Source organism: Glossina fuscipes, unplaced genomic scaffold (assembly GCF_014805625.2).
Source record: "Glossina fuscipes isolate IAEA_lab_2018 unplaced genomic scaffold, Yale_Gfus_2 43, whole genome shotgun sequence".
Classification (NCBI taxonomy): domain Eukaryota; kingdom Metazoa; phylum Arthropoda; class Insecta; order Diptera; family Glossinidae; genus Glossina; species Glossina fuscipes.
The window spans coordinates 346,886-367,082 of record NW_023998427.1 but is presented as its reverse complement, the minus strand read 5'-3'; the positions used below and the strand labels follow the sequence as shown (position 1 = coordinate 367,082).

The following is a 20,197-nucleotide window of genomic DNA, read 5'->3' as shown; positions in this document are numbered from 1 at the left end:
ATTCTATATGTCGTTGAGTTTATTGTTAAAAGAACCCGCCTGGCCATGTAAAGCCAAAATCTCGCTTCACTTATATAATCAAACATATGCGACAAAGCGACATGAGTATACCATTGCAACACATCAGTTGATGCTTGCTATGCCGTGTAACATGGTAACGGTCGGCAAGAATAAGAAGAAGAATTGAAAAAAGGGAATGACATAGGGAGATGACGGCAGCCTAGTGGGTCTTTGCGCTAAACACTCACTAGAACTATAAGCAAAGTAAAACTCTATACTGACTTGCGGAAAGAAATGTCTTGAAGAAGAAAAAATCTACCATCGAATATGATTATGGACAACATTTTACGATTAAACATATAGTTGCATGAATGCCAAAACCCATCTACTATTCGAAGATCTAAACCTTTGGAAGTCTTGAAAATGCCTGAAGAACTTAATACCAATAAAACATTTGACTCTATTAAAGCTGTTAAACTAACCATCTAATCGATCTTAAAAGCCGATAGTCTTAGCTGCTAGTGCTCATCATACTTTTGATCCTACAATTTATTGTTATGGTTTAAATGAATTGTGTGCGATAATAATAGCAATAATAATAGAATTGAAAAGTTTTATAAAATTTAATCATTTTTAGTTTTCTTAGTGTACGATATCTAACAATTGCTGGAGGCTTAACATTTTACTTACTTGAAATGCAGAACGACCGCTAAACATTTTCAGATACCTTTGCCTCTAAAAATTCGAAATATACAATAATTGTATACCCACAGCACCGGGACACGCGCCTACCGGATCTCTTCTTCGGTTTGTAAAGCCTAGCAATACTTACTAAAGCTTCCAAACGGAATTTGCATTCTTGACTACCTCAAGATAACGTAACCATATTCGTTTGCCGGGCCGGATTCGTTCAATTCACGACCATAAAGACCAAACGAATGCTGTTACTCACAATCCGATTGATTCAGAAACCTGACGTCACAAATCTCACAATTTAACTAATACTTAAGCGGTAAAATCAACTTGTGTCTATTAAAAATCAAATCATTTTTCGGAATCTGTTCATTTAAATGTGTTTGGATTTCTACATATAAAAAATGAGAATATGACGTAAGCTCGAGTAAGCGTGGAATTATTTTTCTTTAAAAATTGAAATTAAAAAAACTGCCTAACTGCCTAATATATTCCTTGAAAACAAGTAGGAACATTATCCATTCGTCGTCCATTAAGTACATTACACCGCATTGTCTAACACAATTCTTATTTTTCATATACAACACAAACATTATATCCTGTTTTTACATAAAGGTATATACTTTATGTGCGTATTTACGGGGAAGTGGGCCAAAAACGCTACCTAATGTAGTACATATTTAATTCTCACCTAGGACGGGACTCCAATAGTCCATATTTCGAACAGATAAATTTTTTATGCTAAATTGCTGGTAAGATATAATTTTCAATGCTTCATGGATGGAGCATTTGTCGTATGAACTTCACCTTTTGTTATAAGAGTGTGAGCTCAAAGGTTTCCGCATCCGATCCAAAGTTTTCGTATCCCTTTAGAATGGCGAAATATCACTATTTAATCACTTTTGCCGAGAAATTTTTTAAAATTGCATTTTTTTTCCCCAGTCTAACGACTTTTCAGAATAGGGCCTTATATGGGAAGTGATCGCAAAAGTGGACCGATTCGAACGCTATTGAAAATGCGCTCGTGCTGTCAATCAGTTTCATTAATATATCTCAAAAATTTCGACTTGTAGTTTGAACATAATTTTACATGCACACGCGGACAGACGGACAGACAGGCTTTGATCAATTCAGGTTATGTTTCCGAAGCGATCGATATAATAAAAATTGGGTCTATCTTAATCCCTTCTGTGTGTACTAATTTAATATACCCTGTACCACACGCCGGGTATCCGTTGACAAGCGAAAAAACGTGGTTTCGTGAAGAATAGGGTTAAAGTTGAATATTTTTAAAAAATTTTCCCTTTACCTCTCTCTTATCTGCAATTGGCGCACCATACTTTGCTGCTTTGAACTCTTCCGTGGGCGCGGCATAATTATCTTTATATGTGTAAAAAATCGATAGTTAACTTTCCTTAATTGTCAGCCCTTTATTTTTCTGTGCATACCATTCAGCCATTATTCAAAATTGCTATCTGACATTGTGCTGCTAATAATGCTTGCATTAGTACACTAACCATGGCATTAACTATACCAACATTGGGAAATATTCTCCTTCTATTTAGTGACCAGTGTAATAATATCCATCCGGACATATCGGTGTATTTTTTTCTTTTTTCGTTTTACATTAATTAACTCAATGCTATGCAATACTGGTTGTTTTATATATCTAAATAAAATTAAGATTATTATTACGCCACTTTATAAGTCAATGAAGACTGAAAACGAATTAAAGCTGAAATCAAAAAGAAAAAGGGAAGAGCAACAAACAAACATTTATCTCGGAGATATAAAAATGAATTTTCAAGTGTTGCCTGCAATTAATCTTATTGTTTATATCTAACCATTGTAATATTGTAACTGTAGATGTGCGAATTGCTTAACAAAGTATGTGAAAGAGATAAGTGCATACATCCTTAATTATATATTCAATTATTTTCAGAAACTTTTTTACTGTCTTTTTTAAACGCACACTACCAGTCAAATTGCAAACTTTTTATTAAGCTAAAAAAAAAAAGAAAAAAAAAAATTGCAAATTTTAATTAATTTGCTAGATGTGTAGTAAAATATTTCGTCTGTTTGTAGTTTTGACAAGGAATAAGACTAAGACAATGCTTTGATTACCAATAGGTAGATGGCGTATAAACATATTCCTACTTAGGTTGGTATGAATTTGTACGCAAGCATTTATCGCAGTATTACTTCAGATCCCATTTTTTAACTGTCCATAAACGTATAAATTGAAATGCAGAAAACATAGTTTACGGGAACTTCCAATAAGTCGAGTTCCGTGCTACGAAAAAAGCAGCTAACGGGGAAAGCATTACTTTTCCTGCTTGTTACGTGTGAAATAGTCTATAAAATATTGTGGGAATGATCCAAAGTGCGAAAAGGCAAAACACCATGGCCCACGTTAGAGGAACTAATAAAATATCGGCGGTAAAACCGAATAGCCGAATATAGCGTTGAGTTTTCAGTAAGACATGAACATGCATGTGTAGCCAAGGATTGGGTGGACGTTAAGACGATTAAAACTTTTCGTTCGCATTCCCTTAAGAGAGTAGAAGCGCTTATCTTCATATAAAATAATAGTGATAAGCAATTATTTGCGTACATGTATATGCAGTTTTTTTGCTCAGAAAATCGCGGTTTACGTGCACACAGCGGATGTGCCTATTCGTGCATATTGCATATTGGAGCAAAGTTATTACTTCCTTACTTCCTAACAATTCTCTCTCTCTCTCTCTCGATCACAAAGTAAAAGACGAACAGAGAGAGAGAGAGAGAGAGAGAGAGAGAGAGTCACTTTCCTTTCGCGGTTCCATTCGTTTTCGACCCGAGAGTAATGAAAGCGGCAGAAAATATTGGAAGCAAGCGTATTCACAAACAGATGTGTTTATCGCATTTGTATTTGTGCGCAGCTTCTAGTGCCCAAATTGCTATCACCACTAAGGATATACATTAGATTTTGGGCAAGTATGGCACCGAATCTTAATAGTGTGCTAAGCAAAACTCTAACACACGAATGCGATAGACAACGTTCGAATGGCAACCCCCTGGTCGACGGCCATGCAGACGAGCTTCCTCTAACTTTTATCTACAATTTTATACCAAACTTTATTCACAAATTTAACAAAATTTAACATATAATACTAAAACAAATATTTGACGTTTGTAAATCCGGCCCTCGTTCAGTGTCCGGACCAAGATGGACGAAAGCTCTGCAGGTTTGGCTTTGTACGCTAGTAGTCACTTGTCACCTAAGTGGAAATTTAGGAAACTGGTTCAACATTCGACACGCATTCGTGCGTTGAGCGGAAGTTACCAGCTATGAATACTTAGTCCGGTTTTTTGTATGTGAAGTGAGTTCGCTGCATTCCAAATTTGCTCCTTACAAAATATTCAGGAATCATGATTACGGGGCTCTCTTTCCAGTTTGCTTGGCCTTTTAACGGCATTCCTAACGCATTTAACGAAATTCCTTTCGGGCATAAGTTCTACTTCTCGAAACGACTCGGTTTTTTCATGTAAAGCGCATTTTACAAGTAACGTGATCTTATTTTATTTAATTCCTCCTCAATTGACTTATACATCTTGTAAATATTCGGATGAATCAAACGCTAATAATAATAATAGCACATCTTGCACAACACTTATAGTAAAGATTTTGCGAATAGGTAGGTTTGCGCTAAATGAAAGTAGCGCAAAACGCATTCCATAACAAAGAAAAGAAGAAGAAGAAAATCATATATGCTTAGCGTGAAAGGCATATAGTTCTTTAAAATTAATTACCAGAAGAAATATTAATTTTTCATTAATTCCTTTAAATTGTGTTAAGTTTTGCATTATTTTAAATTCAATTAATAATTAATTAGCATTAATCGAGGCGGGTTTCCTATTGTTTTATATTACAATTTGAAAAGCTTTATTAAAGCTTCAAAAAAGTTCGGCAATTAAGAGACCACTGCTAGGTACTTAGCAGAATTTGAAATTTTGAAATCATGTTCACAGAAGAGTTGTTTTTACAGTGCAAAGATAGCAGCAAAGCTTTTTTGCTTTTAACAATTACAGTGAGTAACATAATGATAATAAATTTGGAGCAACTTTTATGAGCTCCTTATAGTTATTCTCTTTTCGTTTTAATTTTTTTTTTTTTTTTTTTTTTTTGCTCTCTTCTTCTCTATAAATAGATATTCGTAGGTTTCTTTATTCATTTCATATAGATGTATATATGAAAAACATATATAAAATAATCGCTTAAATGATTCTCAGTGACCGCAGAGAGTATATATTCGATCAAAAATGATTCTGATTATAGTATGACTGCTGTTGCTGTTCGTGTCGTTAAAACTCTAAAATACTTGAAAGTTAAATAATAGTAAGAAATTGTTTGCAAACATCTTTGCATCTTTGTTAACTTAACGCTTACGTCAATGGACGCAATCAGCTTATTAACACCTAATAACACATTATGTACCCAACCCCATGTTGGTGTAGTTAATGCCATGGTTAATGTACTAATGCAAGCATTATTAGCAGCACAATGTCAGATAGCAACTGATAGTTATTGGCCGATGGATTATGGCGATGAAGCCTTGAATAAAGGTGTCGAAAAATATGATTTTGTGGTGATAGGAGCGGGATCGGCGGGTTCTGTGATCGCCAGTCGCTTAAGTGAGAATCCTAATTGGCGTATTTTAGTCCTGGAAGCGGGAGGAAATCCTCCCATCGAATCAGAAGTAACGATAGTAGTTTTCTTGCCATAAAATCAAATCAATTTTCATTGTAACTCGCTTTAGATACCCAGGCTGTTCTTTGGCGTGCAACATTCGAATTACACTTACAATTACTTTTCGGAACGCAATGAACGTTATTGCTTGGCTACGAACGACGAACGTTGCTATTGGCCGCGTGGCAAATTTATAGGCGGATCAGGTGCCATCAATGCAATGTTATATGTGCGTGGAAATCGTCAAGATTATGATCAGTGGTTAGCTGAAGGTAACCCTGGCTGGGGTTTCAATGACGTTTGGCCGTATTTTGAAAAGTCTATAAGACCAACTGGCAATTCAACTCATCCGCAAGGATATGTGACCTTAAATGAATATCCCGTTTATGAGAAAGATCTTTACTCAACTATCTATAACGGCGCTGAAGAATTGGGTGTACCGAAAGTTGACGATTTCGTTGAAGGTAGTTATCTGGGTTACGCAACCGTGAAATCGACCGTCAGTAATGGTCAGCGTATGAGCACCGGAAAAACTTATTTGGGTAAAGTGATGGACCGACCCAACTTGAAGGTTATCAAAAATGCTCAAGTTACTAAACTTCATTTTGATGAAAATCAAAAACACGTTCTCTTAGTAGAGTATATGCTACGCGATAAATATTTAATGGGAGTTGAGGTAGGCAAAGAAGTTATTTTATCTGCCGGTACAATAGATAGTGCTAAATTACTTATGCTTTCTGGTATTGGTCCAAGATCTCTTTTACAATCGTTCGACATACCTGTTAAGCATGATTTACCCATAGGTGAAAATCTGCAAGATCACGTTTATGTACCCGTTTTTTGGAGGGCATATGAAAATCTTAGTGAATCTTTGACAGAACTCCATATATTGGATAACATTTATCAATATTTAATACATAGACGTGGGCCTTTTAGCACAACTGGTACCGCTCCGTTAACAGCATTTTTACAAACAGACGCTAACGAAAACTTCGAACCTTATCCGAACCTTGAAATACACCATATCACAGTGGTTCGGGGTGACTTTATAGCTTTGGATGTCTATTTGAGATGTATACCAATTGCCGAACGCTATCGTCCTTACTTCCGGGCTATAGTTGAAAAATCCCATCTCCTCGGTATGTATATTACACTCGCCAAGCCTTTATCTAAAGGTGTTTTAAAACTAAAATCCTCTGATTATCGGGATAAGCCCATTATCGATGCTAATTATTTATCGAGCCCAGAAGAAGTCGATACGTTGCTAAAAGGCTTAGACTATACAATGCGCTTAGAAAAGACCAATGCATTTCGTAAAAGTCGCAGCGAAATCGCTCATATTCCTATAGAAGAATGCGATAAATACGAATTTAAATCACGCGACTATTGGAAATGCTATATCAAATATTTCTCTACAACTCTTTATCATCATGTGGGAACCGTGAAAATGGCTCCAAAAACTGATCCAACCGGTTGCGTTGATCATCATTTAAAATTGCATGGCGTTGATAACTTACGAGTAGTAGATGCTTCCATTATGCCGAAGCTGCCCAGTTGTAATACAAACGCTCCAACCATAATGATTGCCGAACGTGCTACAGATTTTATCAAAACCGAATGGGTTAAACATGTTAAAGCCTATGATAATCACAGCGACGAGTTGTAACAAAAAACAAAAAACAAAAATCATAAACAAAAACAAATTTTTATATAACATTAGTCAGATACAGACCATTCATAAAACCTTTTAATGAGTATTTTGTGTGCATTAAGTTTTCTTTTCTTTGTTTTATTTTTTTTTATTTTTTTTTTTTTTGTTGCTTTTTTATTTTATATTCTTCACCTCACTTGTGGTGTGAATAAGTTTATCGCATTGCCGGTTGGCTATAAAAAAAAATGTCATAAAAGCGAAATTTAAAGAAAAAATTTTATCGCTCAACTCATTTAAACATTCCAAGCAGATATCGCCTGTTTATTGGTCGGTGATAAAGTTATCAAAATTTTGCATATCTATAACAGATAAGTAACGTTATAATGAATGCATTTTTTACTCTATGTTCAATTAAATATGTCAAAGACTAAAAAAAAAATTTGAATTTGCTTACTGAACTCATATCTTGGCCAATCATACTGCTATGTAACATATATTCGAAAGAAAGCAAACGCATGGCCTTTGGCACTACGAGAACAATGCTGATAAATATGTATTTATTTTTAAGTAAAACGTTCATTATTTAAACAATGGAGGTCAATTAAAAAGTCATTCGGTTTTATTCATCACTGCTTTCTCCTTTTAAAATTTTTAGAATCACTCAAACGATCATTGAACAAATCCGTACCTTTTTCATAGAGCGATTTGTTAAGACTTGCAAAATGCACTCCAGTTTCATAATATGATCCAAATCTTTTTTTTTTTTTTGTTTTTTTTTTACTTGAAACAGAACTTATAAGAGTCTGAATCTGTTGACACAGATAACAGCCGCTGGGGGCTAGATATGTATGAAGGCTACGGTAGCGACAGCGGTGACAGCGAATTACATTTCAATTAATGCATTTGCATTTTGCTATTGTAGTCATCGACTTATTACTCAATGCTTTTATTCTATTCTGTAGGCGAACTTAGCATCCAACGTACGATTAGCTTTGTCATGCTTAAATCTTGATTCGGCATGAGACAAACGCATTCTTTGGTCCCGTTCATAGTCTCTGCTATGTCCCTAAACGTAATCCGATGAACATTAAGCCCCATTGGATGGACATCCCCATCCAAATTGATACGATTACGTTTCATTTTTCAGCTGCGCAAACGTGACGATGCCAAGCCCCCGCACACAGCGTGCAACTGGTCTTTTGTTTGTGTAAGCTTGTGTAAAGAAAATCCTGCACTCCATTTTCATACGAATATTCATATTAAATCAAAGCGTGCAATTTTGAGTGTTTATCAATTCGTAATGGAAAAAGTCGCTGAAAAATGCCGGTACGATTTGCAAAACTTTGCGCCAGAAGGAAAGATTGGCATCGTTTGAACTGAAAAACAAGCAGATCTCGGCTGCTTTGATGTCGGCTTTCAAGAACAAAATATGATCTCTACGTATAAACAAATCCAGACACCCTACAAAGTATATATATTCTTGATCAACATCAAATCCTAAATCGATTTAAGTAAATCTGTCTGTCCGCCTAAATGTCTGTCCGTCTGCGTAATGCCTGTTGTAAAGATTCTCCTGACCGCAGAAATGAAGCTATCGCCTTCAAATTTGACAAAAACATGAGAAGCTGTTGCACACAGGTTGGTATTGAAAATGGGCCAAATAAGTCAAACGGCACGCTCAGAGCACCACGTAAACTGAAAACATCTCTGTTTCAAAAGGAAAACAAAAAAAATTGGTTTTTCCTCATAAACTCATAAACTATAGCAAATAAATATAGAAAAATTTGAATACATATTCCATGGACGGTGCTGTAGCATGTGTACAAAAATGGCAAAAAAGTGACCACATGCGAAAATGAAGATATCGCCTACGAATTTGCAAAGGAGTTTGGAAATGGCTTCAACTTTTGCAAGGACACGCCTATAACGCCCACACGCCTATGCGGCAAATACTTTTATTTTATAAATAGGAAAAATATGCCGCGCCCAATCCAAATTCACTTCTCTCACTTTTTTTGTTTTTTTCAGGATAACGATGATTCCCATCATCCCAATATTGGGTTCTGACCGAATATAATTATCATACTTGTTCTTCTTTTCTTTTTTTTTTTTTTGTAAAGGTGACCTTTCAGGTTACTCAGAATTTGTGTTCATACACCGTCTCTAGTAAAAGTCTTCAAAAAAATGTGAAAAAAAATCATTTTCAACGCAACGCAGCTCTTGGGTACAAAAATTTGCCAAATATTTGGTCAAGAATCAGTTCGCGCGCAACAATACAGCGATTTTAAAACTTGACGCAAACTGTTAACTTTCATGCTTGAATTAATGTCTTTCTAAACACTTGAAAATATTCCAGAGTCAATTGAAATGTAAAATTTGTATTATAAATTGAATGATCAATCCACAACATCCACAAAATTAATTAGCATGACTAAGGAAATTCCAATAAATATGAAAATGAAAAAAAGAAAAAATAAAAAAAAGACAACAGTAAGAACGATCACCAATGAAACAAAGACTGTTTTCACTCCACTGAATACATCGACATTGACATTAAAAATAGTCAACCACACAGATCATAGAAAATTTTTATAAATTTCATAACACAGTTTTGCTAAAGTTCATCGACAATACAATTTGGACTTGCAGATAAGATCAGCGCCGAAGACCACTGTTCTTAGAGAGACGCATTAACCGTAAAGGTACGGGTGTTTCCGATACGGCGGAAGCTGCTATTAAATTGTTGTTATTGCTCTGTTCCAAAAGGCTACGGATTAAATCTGCCATAAGAGTAAAAAAATAATTCTCAAATCCTGTAATAAAATGAAAGTTTTTATATTGATGCCATACCCGTATCAAATGTCGCTATCCCATCTGATCCAGTTGTTTGCCGTTTAAATTTATTATCTTCCAAGTCTTGCAGAGCGCTTTCTTTAGCACTTTTCAAGTCGATTAGGAATATTCCCGAATTATCTAAATCGTTGAAATCGCTTCCGGCATTTACAAGCTTCGCCTTAAGAGCTACGTTGCATAAAATTATTGCTAAGCACACTTTTTGCATAATTTGCCCTTCCGTTAACCCAGCCATGTTAACCCGTTGGCATTTGATTCCGTACTGAACTGATCATTCGATCGATCATTTAATTTTGTTGCAGAACCTTATAATTATTATTAAATTTTTTATAAACTTTTTTATTTACATGTACTTTTATGCGCATATCTCGCTATTATGCTTCGCATGACCATATGTTGGCACAGTGCACACTTGCCGCATTCCTACTCGATGTTTTCTGTCGCATTTACAGAACATGTCGCATTTAAAAAAAAAAAACAAAAAAAAAAACTTGTTAAACTTGTAGCGTTTATTTTTGTTGCCTGTTAATGTTTTATTTATTAAGTTAATACTTCTTTTTTTTTATTTAAAAAAACATATTATTAAAAAATTTTACTCTTACACTTAAAAAAAAAAAAAAAAAAATTTAAAAATAATTTTACAGCAAAAAATTTCACATATCAATAAGAATCGAAAAGAATCGAAAAGTCTACCTATGCCGACATCGAGCAATTACTTCGAAAACGATTAAATTGTTGTTACACTTACAAAAGTTTCCCATTAACGATGAGGTTGCTTCATAAAAAATAACTCTGGGTATCATTTGCACCGAGCAAGAATTGCTATCTTCGTCTTCGCATATTCTTCGCAAACGAGAATGCTATGTTTATGCACGTGGAGTCTAGCGGGCCCATATGCTGCCATCCGTATTGTGCACTTTTTAACTTTCTCTCGACCCTTGTTTTTTATGACCACATTATGGACTTACCGCGACTACAATTTCTAATTCCTTTCCGCTCGTAATCTAATCGGGCATTTTTATTGCCAAACCCTCGCAGAGTTGCTTTGCGGTCAAGCGCAAAATACATAGAACGATAACGTTGTTAAATAGATCTCAATTTCATTTGAGCAATAAGAAAGTGTTCCTTCTAAGACGTAACTTAAATAATAGACAAGTAACGAGCAGCAAGTAAAAATTGGTTTACTACAATGCGGGCAACACGATATTCTAGTCTAGATGAATACGCAAGAATTGACGTAAGACCCAGAAGTTAGTTTTCTGTATATTACTAACTCTTTCTTAAATTGTTACAACATACTTGAGCTTATTTATTATTATTATTATTATTATTAATTTCGCCAGAGAAATAAATTCTAAGACTAAACTCTTAAAAGCACTGGCATCTAAGGCTATCGGCCTTTATTAAAAACTCAACCGCACTTGAGATTCGAACCCACGACCACTGAGTTGCTAGTCGAGACACTTGCCTACTCGGTCACCCAGACGGATACACTTGAGCTTAATTTTATTATTATTATATCCATCACGGAAGCATAGGTTCATGCACGCAGGTTGACATGCAACATAAGAAAAATCGATCGGAAGACACGGCCACAGTACCACGTAAACTCTTTTCCTCAAATGGAATGCAGCAAATGAACCTATAAAAATTTGAACATATGTTCTATGCTGCGATGCTGTAAATGGGGCACATTTAACATGTCCGCCCATTATTATAGTGTATCAAAATTTAATTTTCTTCTTTTTTCCAATACATTTACAAAACGAAGAAAGAAGCAATCTCCAAAAATCCCAAAAATATATAAATTCTTAATCAGCTTCAAGCTCGGAATCCACCTAAGCATGTCCATCTGTCCGTCCGTGTCACTCCGTCCATTTATCGATCTACCAAACTGTATGGCATCTGTGGTTTGTATACAGTCCCGTTCGCAAAAAAGAGAGATATCGCCTACAAATTTGCAAAAGAGTTCGAATATAGCGCAAACCGATCAAAGAACACGTCTAAAATATTCTCACGCTTATATAAGCGAAACTAAGAATATCCGGTGCTTTCCATGTCTTTTCCTCGTTGCTCATAGCCAATCAATGTATATATAATATAAATTTTCATAAAGTTATTCTACAGCCACGCCCACCCAATATTATAAAATATGCAAAATTATATTTTTCCTTCTTCTCGATCTTTTATAGGATAACGGTGATGGGTATTAAAAATTCAGTCGCAACCGAATACAATTTTCTTACTTGTTATTGTTATTATTGTTAATTTAGCCAGGGGAATAAATTCTAATTCACTATGAGTTGTCTAAACAGCATTAGCGCGTCGCAAGCTATCGTTTTTGCTGAAAACTCGACCACAATTGGGTTTTGAACCCAGGAACATTGAGTTGTTAGTCGAGACTCTTTGCCGACTCGGCCACTCAGGGCGGATAGGCTTTCATTTGAAGTACAAATTCTTCATATTCTTTCGAATTTCAATTGGGAATGGGAATCGATTAATAGAAAGGATTTACACAGATTATTAGTTAAAGAAAATCTTTTCGTTTTAGGGTATACGGCCTTATGAAACTTATCCTTAAGATACATATATATAAGAATAGCTTAAATCGCGAAACATAAGCTTTTGTAATTGTACATAAAATTTACATATCTTTCACAATAATGCGAACATTTTTCATTGGCATGTTATCTGACAAATACTTTAACGACTACCGGAAAAGATTATCTCAAACGCCAGCCTGATAATGAAGCCATTCCTCCTTAATCATATCTGCGCCTTTTTCAGCTATCATTATAGTGGGAACATTCGTATTACCCGTTACAATGGCAGGCATAACACTTGCATCAATAACTCGGAGCCTACGAGTACCGTAAACCCTTAAACGTGGATCTACAACGGCTTCGATATCGGAGTAGGGACCCATTTTACAAGTTCCCACCGGATGATAAATAGTCTGCGAGTAATAACGAGCCAAACACTCCCAGAACGCATCAGCTAAATATTCGACGTTAGGACAATTGCGCCAAACGTAAATATTAAGTGTAGCGTTCAACTGACGCATTACAGTGGTATGCGTTAAATTGTGAGCAAACTTTAAAGCGTCCACCTAAAAGAAAGAATGAAAAAAGAAATTATCAAGTTTTGCAAAATATAACTAATGGAGAGATTCACCATTACTGCTATATCCAGGGGATGATCATAGTAATTGGCATATATCTTAGGAGCCACTTGTGGATTATCCGATTGCAGTTCCAATTTACCTCTACTCTTGGGTCTTAAAAGCAACGGAGCGATTAGGAAGGTATCTTGATATATTACAGGTTCCATAGTATTGGCAAAATTATCAAATGTTAATCCCGATCCCCTGCTTCCTAAGAGACCTCCATCTGCTCCGTAACCAAAACTACCCATAAAGTATTGCACATCCGGCCAATCGAGTTTCGGATCTTGATATTTAGTATTCCAGAAACCCATTACTTCTGCTACCGGCAGAGAATAAAAGAAACCCTCTTCCTGGAAAAGAAATCTCTCCACCATTTCTTTGCTTAATTGCTCGGGAACTATAAACGAGAGTTTCTGATTATTGTTCTGAAAATTCTCTATGGTGTACATGGCTCCTGTAGTGGAGATGTGATCTTGTAAGTTTCTCCCTACTCCGGGTAAATGTTGTATTACCTCAATATTATATCTTAGTAATTGATCTTGCGGTCCCACTCCAGATAACATTAGCAAATGTGGGCTACTAATAGAACCAGCTGTTAATATAATTTCACGTGAAGCCCAAATTAGACGCTGAACACCCAACCAATTGAACTGCACACCTTTAGCTTCTTTCGTTTTTGGATCTATTATCAGCTTTTCTACAGAGGCTTTAAGCAAAATGTGTAAATTTTTACGTCTCCAAACGGGTCTTATGTACGCCTTATTAACGCTGCAACGCAATCCTTCCCGTAATGTCCCATGGGGTACAGCAAAGCCAGTCTGAGATTTACCATTAAAGTCCTGGTTTGGATTAAGCTGAAAAAGAAAGATTCCGACAATTTAAAGTGATGTATATATCACGAATCTTCTTACCACATTTAATTCTGCGGCTGCTTTAAGAAATATATTTTGTAAAGGAGACGAATATCTGAACTCCTCTACAGTTAAAAGACCTTTTTGACTATGATAAGGATTCAGTTCTAATCCCTTAACACGAAAATCTTCCATTTTGAGAAAGTAATGTAAAACGTTGTCATAATTCCAACCTGAATTGCCTATCTCAGCCCAACGATCGTAATCCTTGCGGTTGCCTCGAATATATAGCATGGCATTAATAGAACTACAGCCGCCTAGCATTTTTCCTCTGGGCCACAAACATCGTTGATTCTGCATCGCCAAACAAAAATGCTCTGAACGCTCCGTACGATATTTCCAATCCCACGGGCTACGTTGAAAGGCGGGAAACAAGACCGGTAGATCAGCTAATAACGGCTCATCACCGCCAGCTTCCAAGAGCAAAACACTCCACTGCTGCACTTCAGATAAGCGAGACGCCAACACACAACCTGCTGTACCACCGCCTACCACAATAAAATCATAACTGTCTCTCAAATCGTCCACGTATACGGATTCGACTCGATTCTCAAGATCAACTATATCTGGGCGAAATTCCTTTATGCCATTCAAAAGCAACAAAATAACCGTAGCGCTGGGCCCAACGGTTAAAAGGAAACGCCATAAAGTTACAGCGCCATCGAATGTTAACATTTCGTTTAAAAAACCATTCAAAAAATTCTCTTTATCGAAACAGAAACTCTTTTCAAGTCAAAGTTTATTTAAGAACTGCTTCGGTTTCAATTTTAACTTTAATTTTTCCCTCAAATATCAGTTAACGTTCTGCAGACTTAGCAAAAATAATTTCCTAATCATATTTGCGATTGCACGTATCGTAATATTGGATAACGTGATGGTGGCGGTGACGATGACGGTGATGATGATAGTGATGGTAATGGTGATGGTTTCGTATTTCGTAATGTAATTTCGTTAAGAAATATTTACAAAATTGTTTCAAAGTTCACTGAGTTCACTTACACTCAAAACTGTGTTAAGTACTCATTTCATTTCAGTCTTTCATTAATTGGCTTATCTTTAAGTAAAATTATCGCATCGCAAATAAACCACGATATCTTCTAAGATATATAGAATGTTAATGTTGTTATTACCTTACTTACTTCAGTTATTAACTCTTATTCGATCATCTTCAAAAACAAAAAAAAAAAAAAACAAAAAAAACCGTTATAGGGTTCTAGGATTTTTTTTTCAAGCTTATTACTTTGAAAAAGTTTGTCAAGGGATAATATCAACTCAGTTCCTATTAATTTATATATGTAACAAGCAAAAATATTTTAACCAGAGCAGATCAACAACTAGGTAACTCTATGCCGAAAATTAGGCTTTGCTGCCATATAAAGGCTCACTTATAATGAGAACCCTTTAAATGGCGGGCCATCCGAAGCATAAACCTTCGCACAATTAATTTTGATGGCTTTGATTACTATTATCAATTAAGTTATAAATATTAAAACATTAAGCCTCGTTATAAAATATTAAACATTTTTTGCCATATAAAGGCTTACTTTTCATAAGAAAGATTATATGGGGAGCAGGTCAAAGAATCCGGCAGAGAGAGACGAAGGCAAATTTTTCATATATATCGAATGTAACTGAGAAGCACTATCTCCTTCTGAATCGCTCTCAAACTCATAGCCAATCAATACTTTAGTCGATGAAGCTAACTAACTAACGTACATAAACAGTTTCTATGAATTAATTAGTTAGTATCAGAGAAATTAGAAACCATCAGGTACGATGAGGATCCATTTGTCACAAAGTCTCTCTCAGGCAAAGAATTGTTTCTTTGAATTTCAGAAAATTCAAAGCATCTATTAAGCCAATAAGAGAGACACGCTGCACAGATCTTTTGAAATATCTGAACCGCAACTTTTGGCCCTTTAAGACAACGACAAGAAGTTTAATCATAGCAGAATAGCATCCATTTCAAAGACGCGTACAAATAACATGATTATATTGCCGCATCAATAAAGTGCGAAAGTGCGAAAGGTGGGGGTAAGCACAACAGAAAATTGAAACTGTACTTTTCTATAGGCGACGCGGCAAAGTATTATGGACATACAACTCGTATCCAACTAAGATCATATTCACTAAAGAATTAAAGTCGAAAAATGCAATTTAGTCTGAATCCAACCTAAATGCTTCAATCCTAATAACATAGAGGAAGATTACGGTTTCCATTGTAAATTCGCTTTTAGCGATGCGAACTGCTTCAGTTCAATGTCTTCGCTAATAATAAGCGACATTGTTGCATCTGAACGTATCAGCAAGAAGAAGAAGCCTTAAATGTAATCAAAAATTACCCAGAAATTGACAATCTAGCGCGCAATTCATGGCGATCTTGTCGGTGAGCCTGACAATTGACATACTGATCAATTGTTTTCGGCACAATTTGAAGAAAATGAGAATGTTGGCAACAGAACACCAATGCAAATTGTTAGCAAAAGAGTCAGTGCTCCAATGCTTCTTTAATGAAGAACTCAGACATTAAGAATTGTAGGCGTGGTCATATTATATAGATTGTAAATATCATCCTGATTGTCCAAATTATATATGACTGCGTCTTGTTTTGCCTCTCGTGCAAGAGTTTTATCGATGGATCTGTTATATAATATCGATCGGCCAGACATTAAAAAAAAATTATTTACGCCAACTTCACTTCCAAGTGATTTCTTTTTTTTTTTTTTTTTTTTTTTTTTTTTTGATTATTCAAAATATTAGACTTTATTTTAAATTATTAACTAGGAAAATTTAGCTAAACTATTAATACCCAAACTGCTCAAATAGGTTTGTAATACTTTTACTCAGCAAAGGCGATAGCATCCTCTTTAATCATATCCGAACCCTTCTCGGCTATCATTATGGTCGGTATATTTGTATTTCCACTCGTTATGTCTGGCATTATGCTGGCGTCGATTACACGCAACCCCTTTACCCCTATAACCCGTAAACGCGGATCCACTACAGATTTTGGATCATCAGGTGGACCCATACGACATGTTCCAACCGGGTGCCAAGCGCTAATAAAGAAATGTCTTATATAACAATACCAATATTCATCGCTGTCGTAGGGCAAGCTATCGCATGCAGACAAAGGTATACGTAACAATTCCAAACCATAGTGTTTAAATTTAGGAGTGTGAAGCAATTGCTGAACGTAACGTATGTACCCCAATAAGGACTGGCGATCTTCCGCATCTTGAGCGTAATTATTGTGTATAAGTAAACCATCGTCAAAATTACTAGATTTTAGTTTTATGAGACCACCACGAGTTTTTGGTTTAATTAGCACACCCTGAAATTCCAACAAAATATGTCCTTCGGTCTGTTGCAGAAATTCTTTTTCCAATTCCGATTTAAATTGTAAGAATTTAAATATATTTGATGAAGACGTAGGTCGGCTAAGACGTGTTATCAACATAACGTCGGCATTATCACCTTTTTTAGTATTTAAGAAACCGATTAGAGTGGAACTGGCGGCCAGTGGACCATCTTGATTAATAAAATACTCATAAATACTGTTAACGTCATCGTAATTATCCATTGAGGGAATATTACGTTTGAATTTCAATCCCAGCGACATCATGCCGTGATCTTGTAGATTTTCTCCGACTGGCAGATCGACTAAAGGTTTGATATTCAAGTTTCGTAAATATTGAGAGGGACCTATACCCGATAACATTAGAATTTTGGGAGAGCCGAAAGTACCAGCACTTAAAATAACTTCCTTTCTCACTGACACGTTCAAGGGTATAGATCGTAAATAAAAATCTACACCCGTTACCCGCTTATTCACATCAGTTGATATACCAGTCACGAACGCCCCTTTAATCACTTGCACGTTTGTACGCAAATTCCCTACTTTGCCTAAATAAGTTTTCCCCGTACTCATGCGTACACCACGGTCTATAGTGCCCGTACTATTTTCCACATATACAGCATTGTAATCTTCGTTAGGCAACTGCAAAGACGCAGTTTTCATTAGATCCACCAGCTGCTTATAATTTTCGGTATGTTGGAAAAAATTAATTATTAGATGGCCCATAGAATGAGTGCCATTGCCTCGGTCTGTAGTGGATTTTTGATAATATTTAACAATATTATCCCATGACCAACCCACATTACCTAATTGATGCCATTCATCGTAATCACTAGATTTGCCCAATAGAAAGACATTACCATTAAGGCCTCCAGTACCGCCAATCATTTTGCCGCGAGGCCAATAGCAACGTCCTTTGCGCATCGCCTGACAACAACTGGGATTGAATGCACCATAATCTTGCCAGGTATATGAGGTATTTTGTAAGCTTAATGAGAGCGAATGAATCTATAACGGAGGTGATATCTGAATGAATAGCTGTTGAAGAAAAAAATCTATCGTCACTACTAACCTCGGATTCTAAAGGAGGATCATCGCCCGCCTCTAGAACTAAAACTGTAACGTTAGGATCTTCGCTTAAGCGGCTGGCTACAACCGATCCAGCACTACCAGAACCTACTATTACGTAATCATAGGTAGGCATACCGTGCATTAAAACCTCTTCTGCATAATCAGGGGGCCATTTATCGGCCCGGCTTAGTTCACATTTAGCAGCCTCGACAGCTTCCAGCAAAGATCCTAACATGGCTTGCGCCGGTCCCGCACTACGCGCAGGGCATTTACCATCACTTGAGCTTTCACAAAACTTATTAACAGCACGACTGTGAGTGTTCGCATAAAAGCCCAAAAAAAGCGTAAAACTGAAAACTATTTTTGAAAACACGTTAAATTTCAAACTGCTTTGAATACTTAAATCTATGCTCTGCTCACTTAAACGCATCTTAATACGATACGAATCACTTATCCTTTAAAACGGAAAATAAAGTAAGAAAAAAAAATTAATTTACATATATATATATACATATATATATATATATATATATATATATATATATATAAGATTCTTATTTCGTTATGTTTTTTAGACGACTACACAAACGTTACTGATTATCTGTCGATTTCAGCGGTTTTTTAAAAACAATAAAATTTTCGTTGAACTTTTTTTTTTCATTTATTTTTTTTTTTTTTTTGTTTTAGCTTTTACTCAATCGTTTTATAATAAAATTCGTAAACAATTATAAAAAAATGTTAAATTTGCTGATAATTAATAAACTCGAGTAAACTATGTTAAAAACAAAAAGTAATTACTTGACATATATTTTTAGACAAAATAAAGGCATGAACAAACATTTCTATTATTGCGTCTTTTAAATCTAGCGAATCTTTTTTCAGTTTACTAAGCAAAAGAGGGTCGATAAACTTATTAAAATTTAAAAAAAAAAATAAAAAAAATAGCCGGCCGGTAACTGTCTCAAGCACTAAAACGGAATCAAACGTGCACTTGTAATCAAACATTCTCAGCTCAGTTATAATATGTTATCCACGAGATCCAGCATTATTTGTAATTAATTTTAGTTAAGGTATATTTAACAATTACTTAATTTTCCCCAAAAAAAAAAAAATAAAAAAATAAAAAAATAAAAAAAAAAATAATTGAAAACCAACTTACTCTTAATTAGTACTCCTATCAATTATATTAAAAATCTGTTGCATTACTGACGTAATTCGTTATCAATACGTAACTGTTCTAGTGCCCACTTTCAGATATTACGCCTCTACGGAAGCTTAAGTTATGCGAAAAATGAGCGCGAGATCACTTTAGAGGAACAGAGAATAATTTTATATGAAACTGTTTCCAAGACGACCTCTTCGAAACGTCATTATTCTCAATTAGCGAACGGTATACAATGTCTTTGAATAATTTATGCCAATGGCAAGTGTGCGTTGCGTTAGTCGTATTCTAATTGCCTTGTACGTTGTTACTTAAAATTGGCATTGCATACGTTTTGCGTTATCAGGAAGGCCGTTGACATGTGTAAGAGCATGGAAAGTACATCTCTTAAGCAAATATTTTGCTTTATTTATATGTTTTTTTATTATTATTTTTTATTTAATTTTTACTTACTTTTCATTCAAATTATTTATGATATCAAATTTTTTACTTAGCTACGCACCTACATATTTACATGTAATTACGTAAATTTAATTTACTTGCTTGATAAACAAAAAAACTCCACATTCTGCTGCTCTCTGTAGCCCTTATTATCACGTATTT

General features: G+C 35.4%; 6 protein-coding genes across 12 annotated transcripts in view; 2 read left to right on the top strand and 4 right to left on the bottom strand.

The window, feature by feature from the left end:
- The window catches only part of LOC119637235 (adenosylhomocysteinase-like), a 287,510-nt gene that overhangs the window by 224,588 nt on the left and 42,725 nt on the right, over window positions 1-20,197 (bottom strand). The window lies entirely within an intron of this gene.
- LOC119637227 (flotillin-2) overlaps window positions 1-20,197 on the top strand; it is a 217,893-nt gene that overhangs the window by 159,723 nt on the left and 37,973 nt on the right. The window lies entirely within an intron of this gene.
- Window positions 4,990-7,207, top strand: LOC119637216 (glucose dehydrogenase [FAD, quinone]-like). Its single transcript, XM_038033078.1, has 2 exons — window positions 4,990-5,432; window positions 5,493-7,207. The coding sequence occupies exons 1-2, from the start codon at window positions 5,127-5,129 to the stop codon at window positions 7,086-7,088; spliced, it is 1,902 nt and encodes a 633-aa protein (XP_037889006.1). The 5' UTR covers window positions 4,990-5,126; the 3' UTR covers window positions 7,089-7,207.
- On the bottom strand, window positions 9,174-10,518 carry LOC119637236. Its single transcript, XM_038033109.1, has 2 exons — window positions 9,924-10,518; window positions 9,174-9,853 (listed from the first exon to the last, which is right to left on the bottom strand). Exons 1-2 carry the CDS (start codon window positions 10,159-10,161, stop codon window positions 9,729-9,731), a joined length of 363 nt encoding a protein of 120 aa, XP_037889037.1. The 5' UTR covers window positions 10,162-10,518; the 3' UTR covers window positions 9,174-9,728.
- Window positions 12,131-15,169, bottom strand: LOC119637217 (glucose dehydrogenase [FAD, quinone]). The gene is made up of 3 exons (XM_038033079.1): window positions 14,004-15,169; window positions 13,101-13,946; window positions 12,131-13,035 (listed from the first exon to the last, which is right to left on the bottom strand). The coding sequence occupies exons 1-3, from the start codon at window positions 14,676-14,678 to the stop codon at window positions 12,655-12,657; spliced, it is 1,902 nt and encodes a 633-aa protein (XP_037889007.1). The 5' UTR covers window positions 14,679-15,169; the 3' UTR covers window positions 12,131-12,654.
- On the bottom strand, window positions 16,774-19,870 carry LOC119637218 (glucose dehydrogenase [FAD, quinone]-like). 2 transcript variants are annotated; one of them, XM_038033082.1, is made up of 3 exons: window positions 19,592-19,870; window positions 18,434-18,789; window positions 16,774-18,369 (listed from the first exon to the last, which is right to left on the bottom strand). In XM_038033082.1, the coding sequence occupies exons 2-3, from the start codon at window positions 18,665-18,667 to the stop codon at window positions 16,843-16,845; spliced, it is 1,761 nt and encodes a 586-aa protein (XP_037889010.1). In that variant the 5' UTR covers window positions 18,668-18,789; window positions 19,592-19,870; the 3' UTR covers window positions 16,774-16,842. The 2 variants fall into 2 exon arrangements, with proteins under 2 accessions (XP_037889010.1, XP_037889009.1); XM_038033081.1 differs by lacking the exon at window positions 19,592-19,870 and adding an exon at window positions 18,853-18,955 and having other exon boundaries at window positions 16,775-18,369.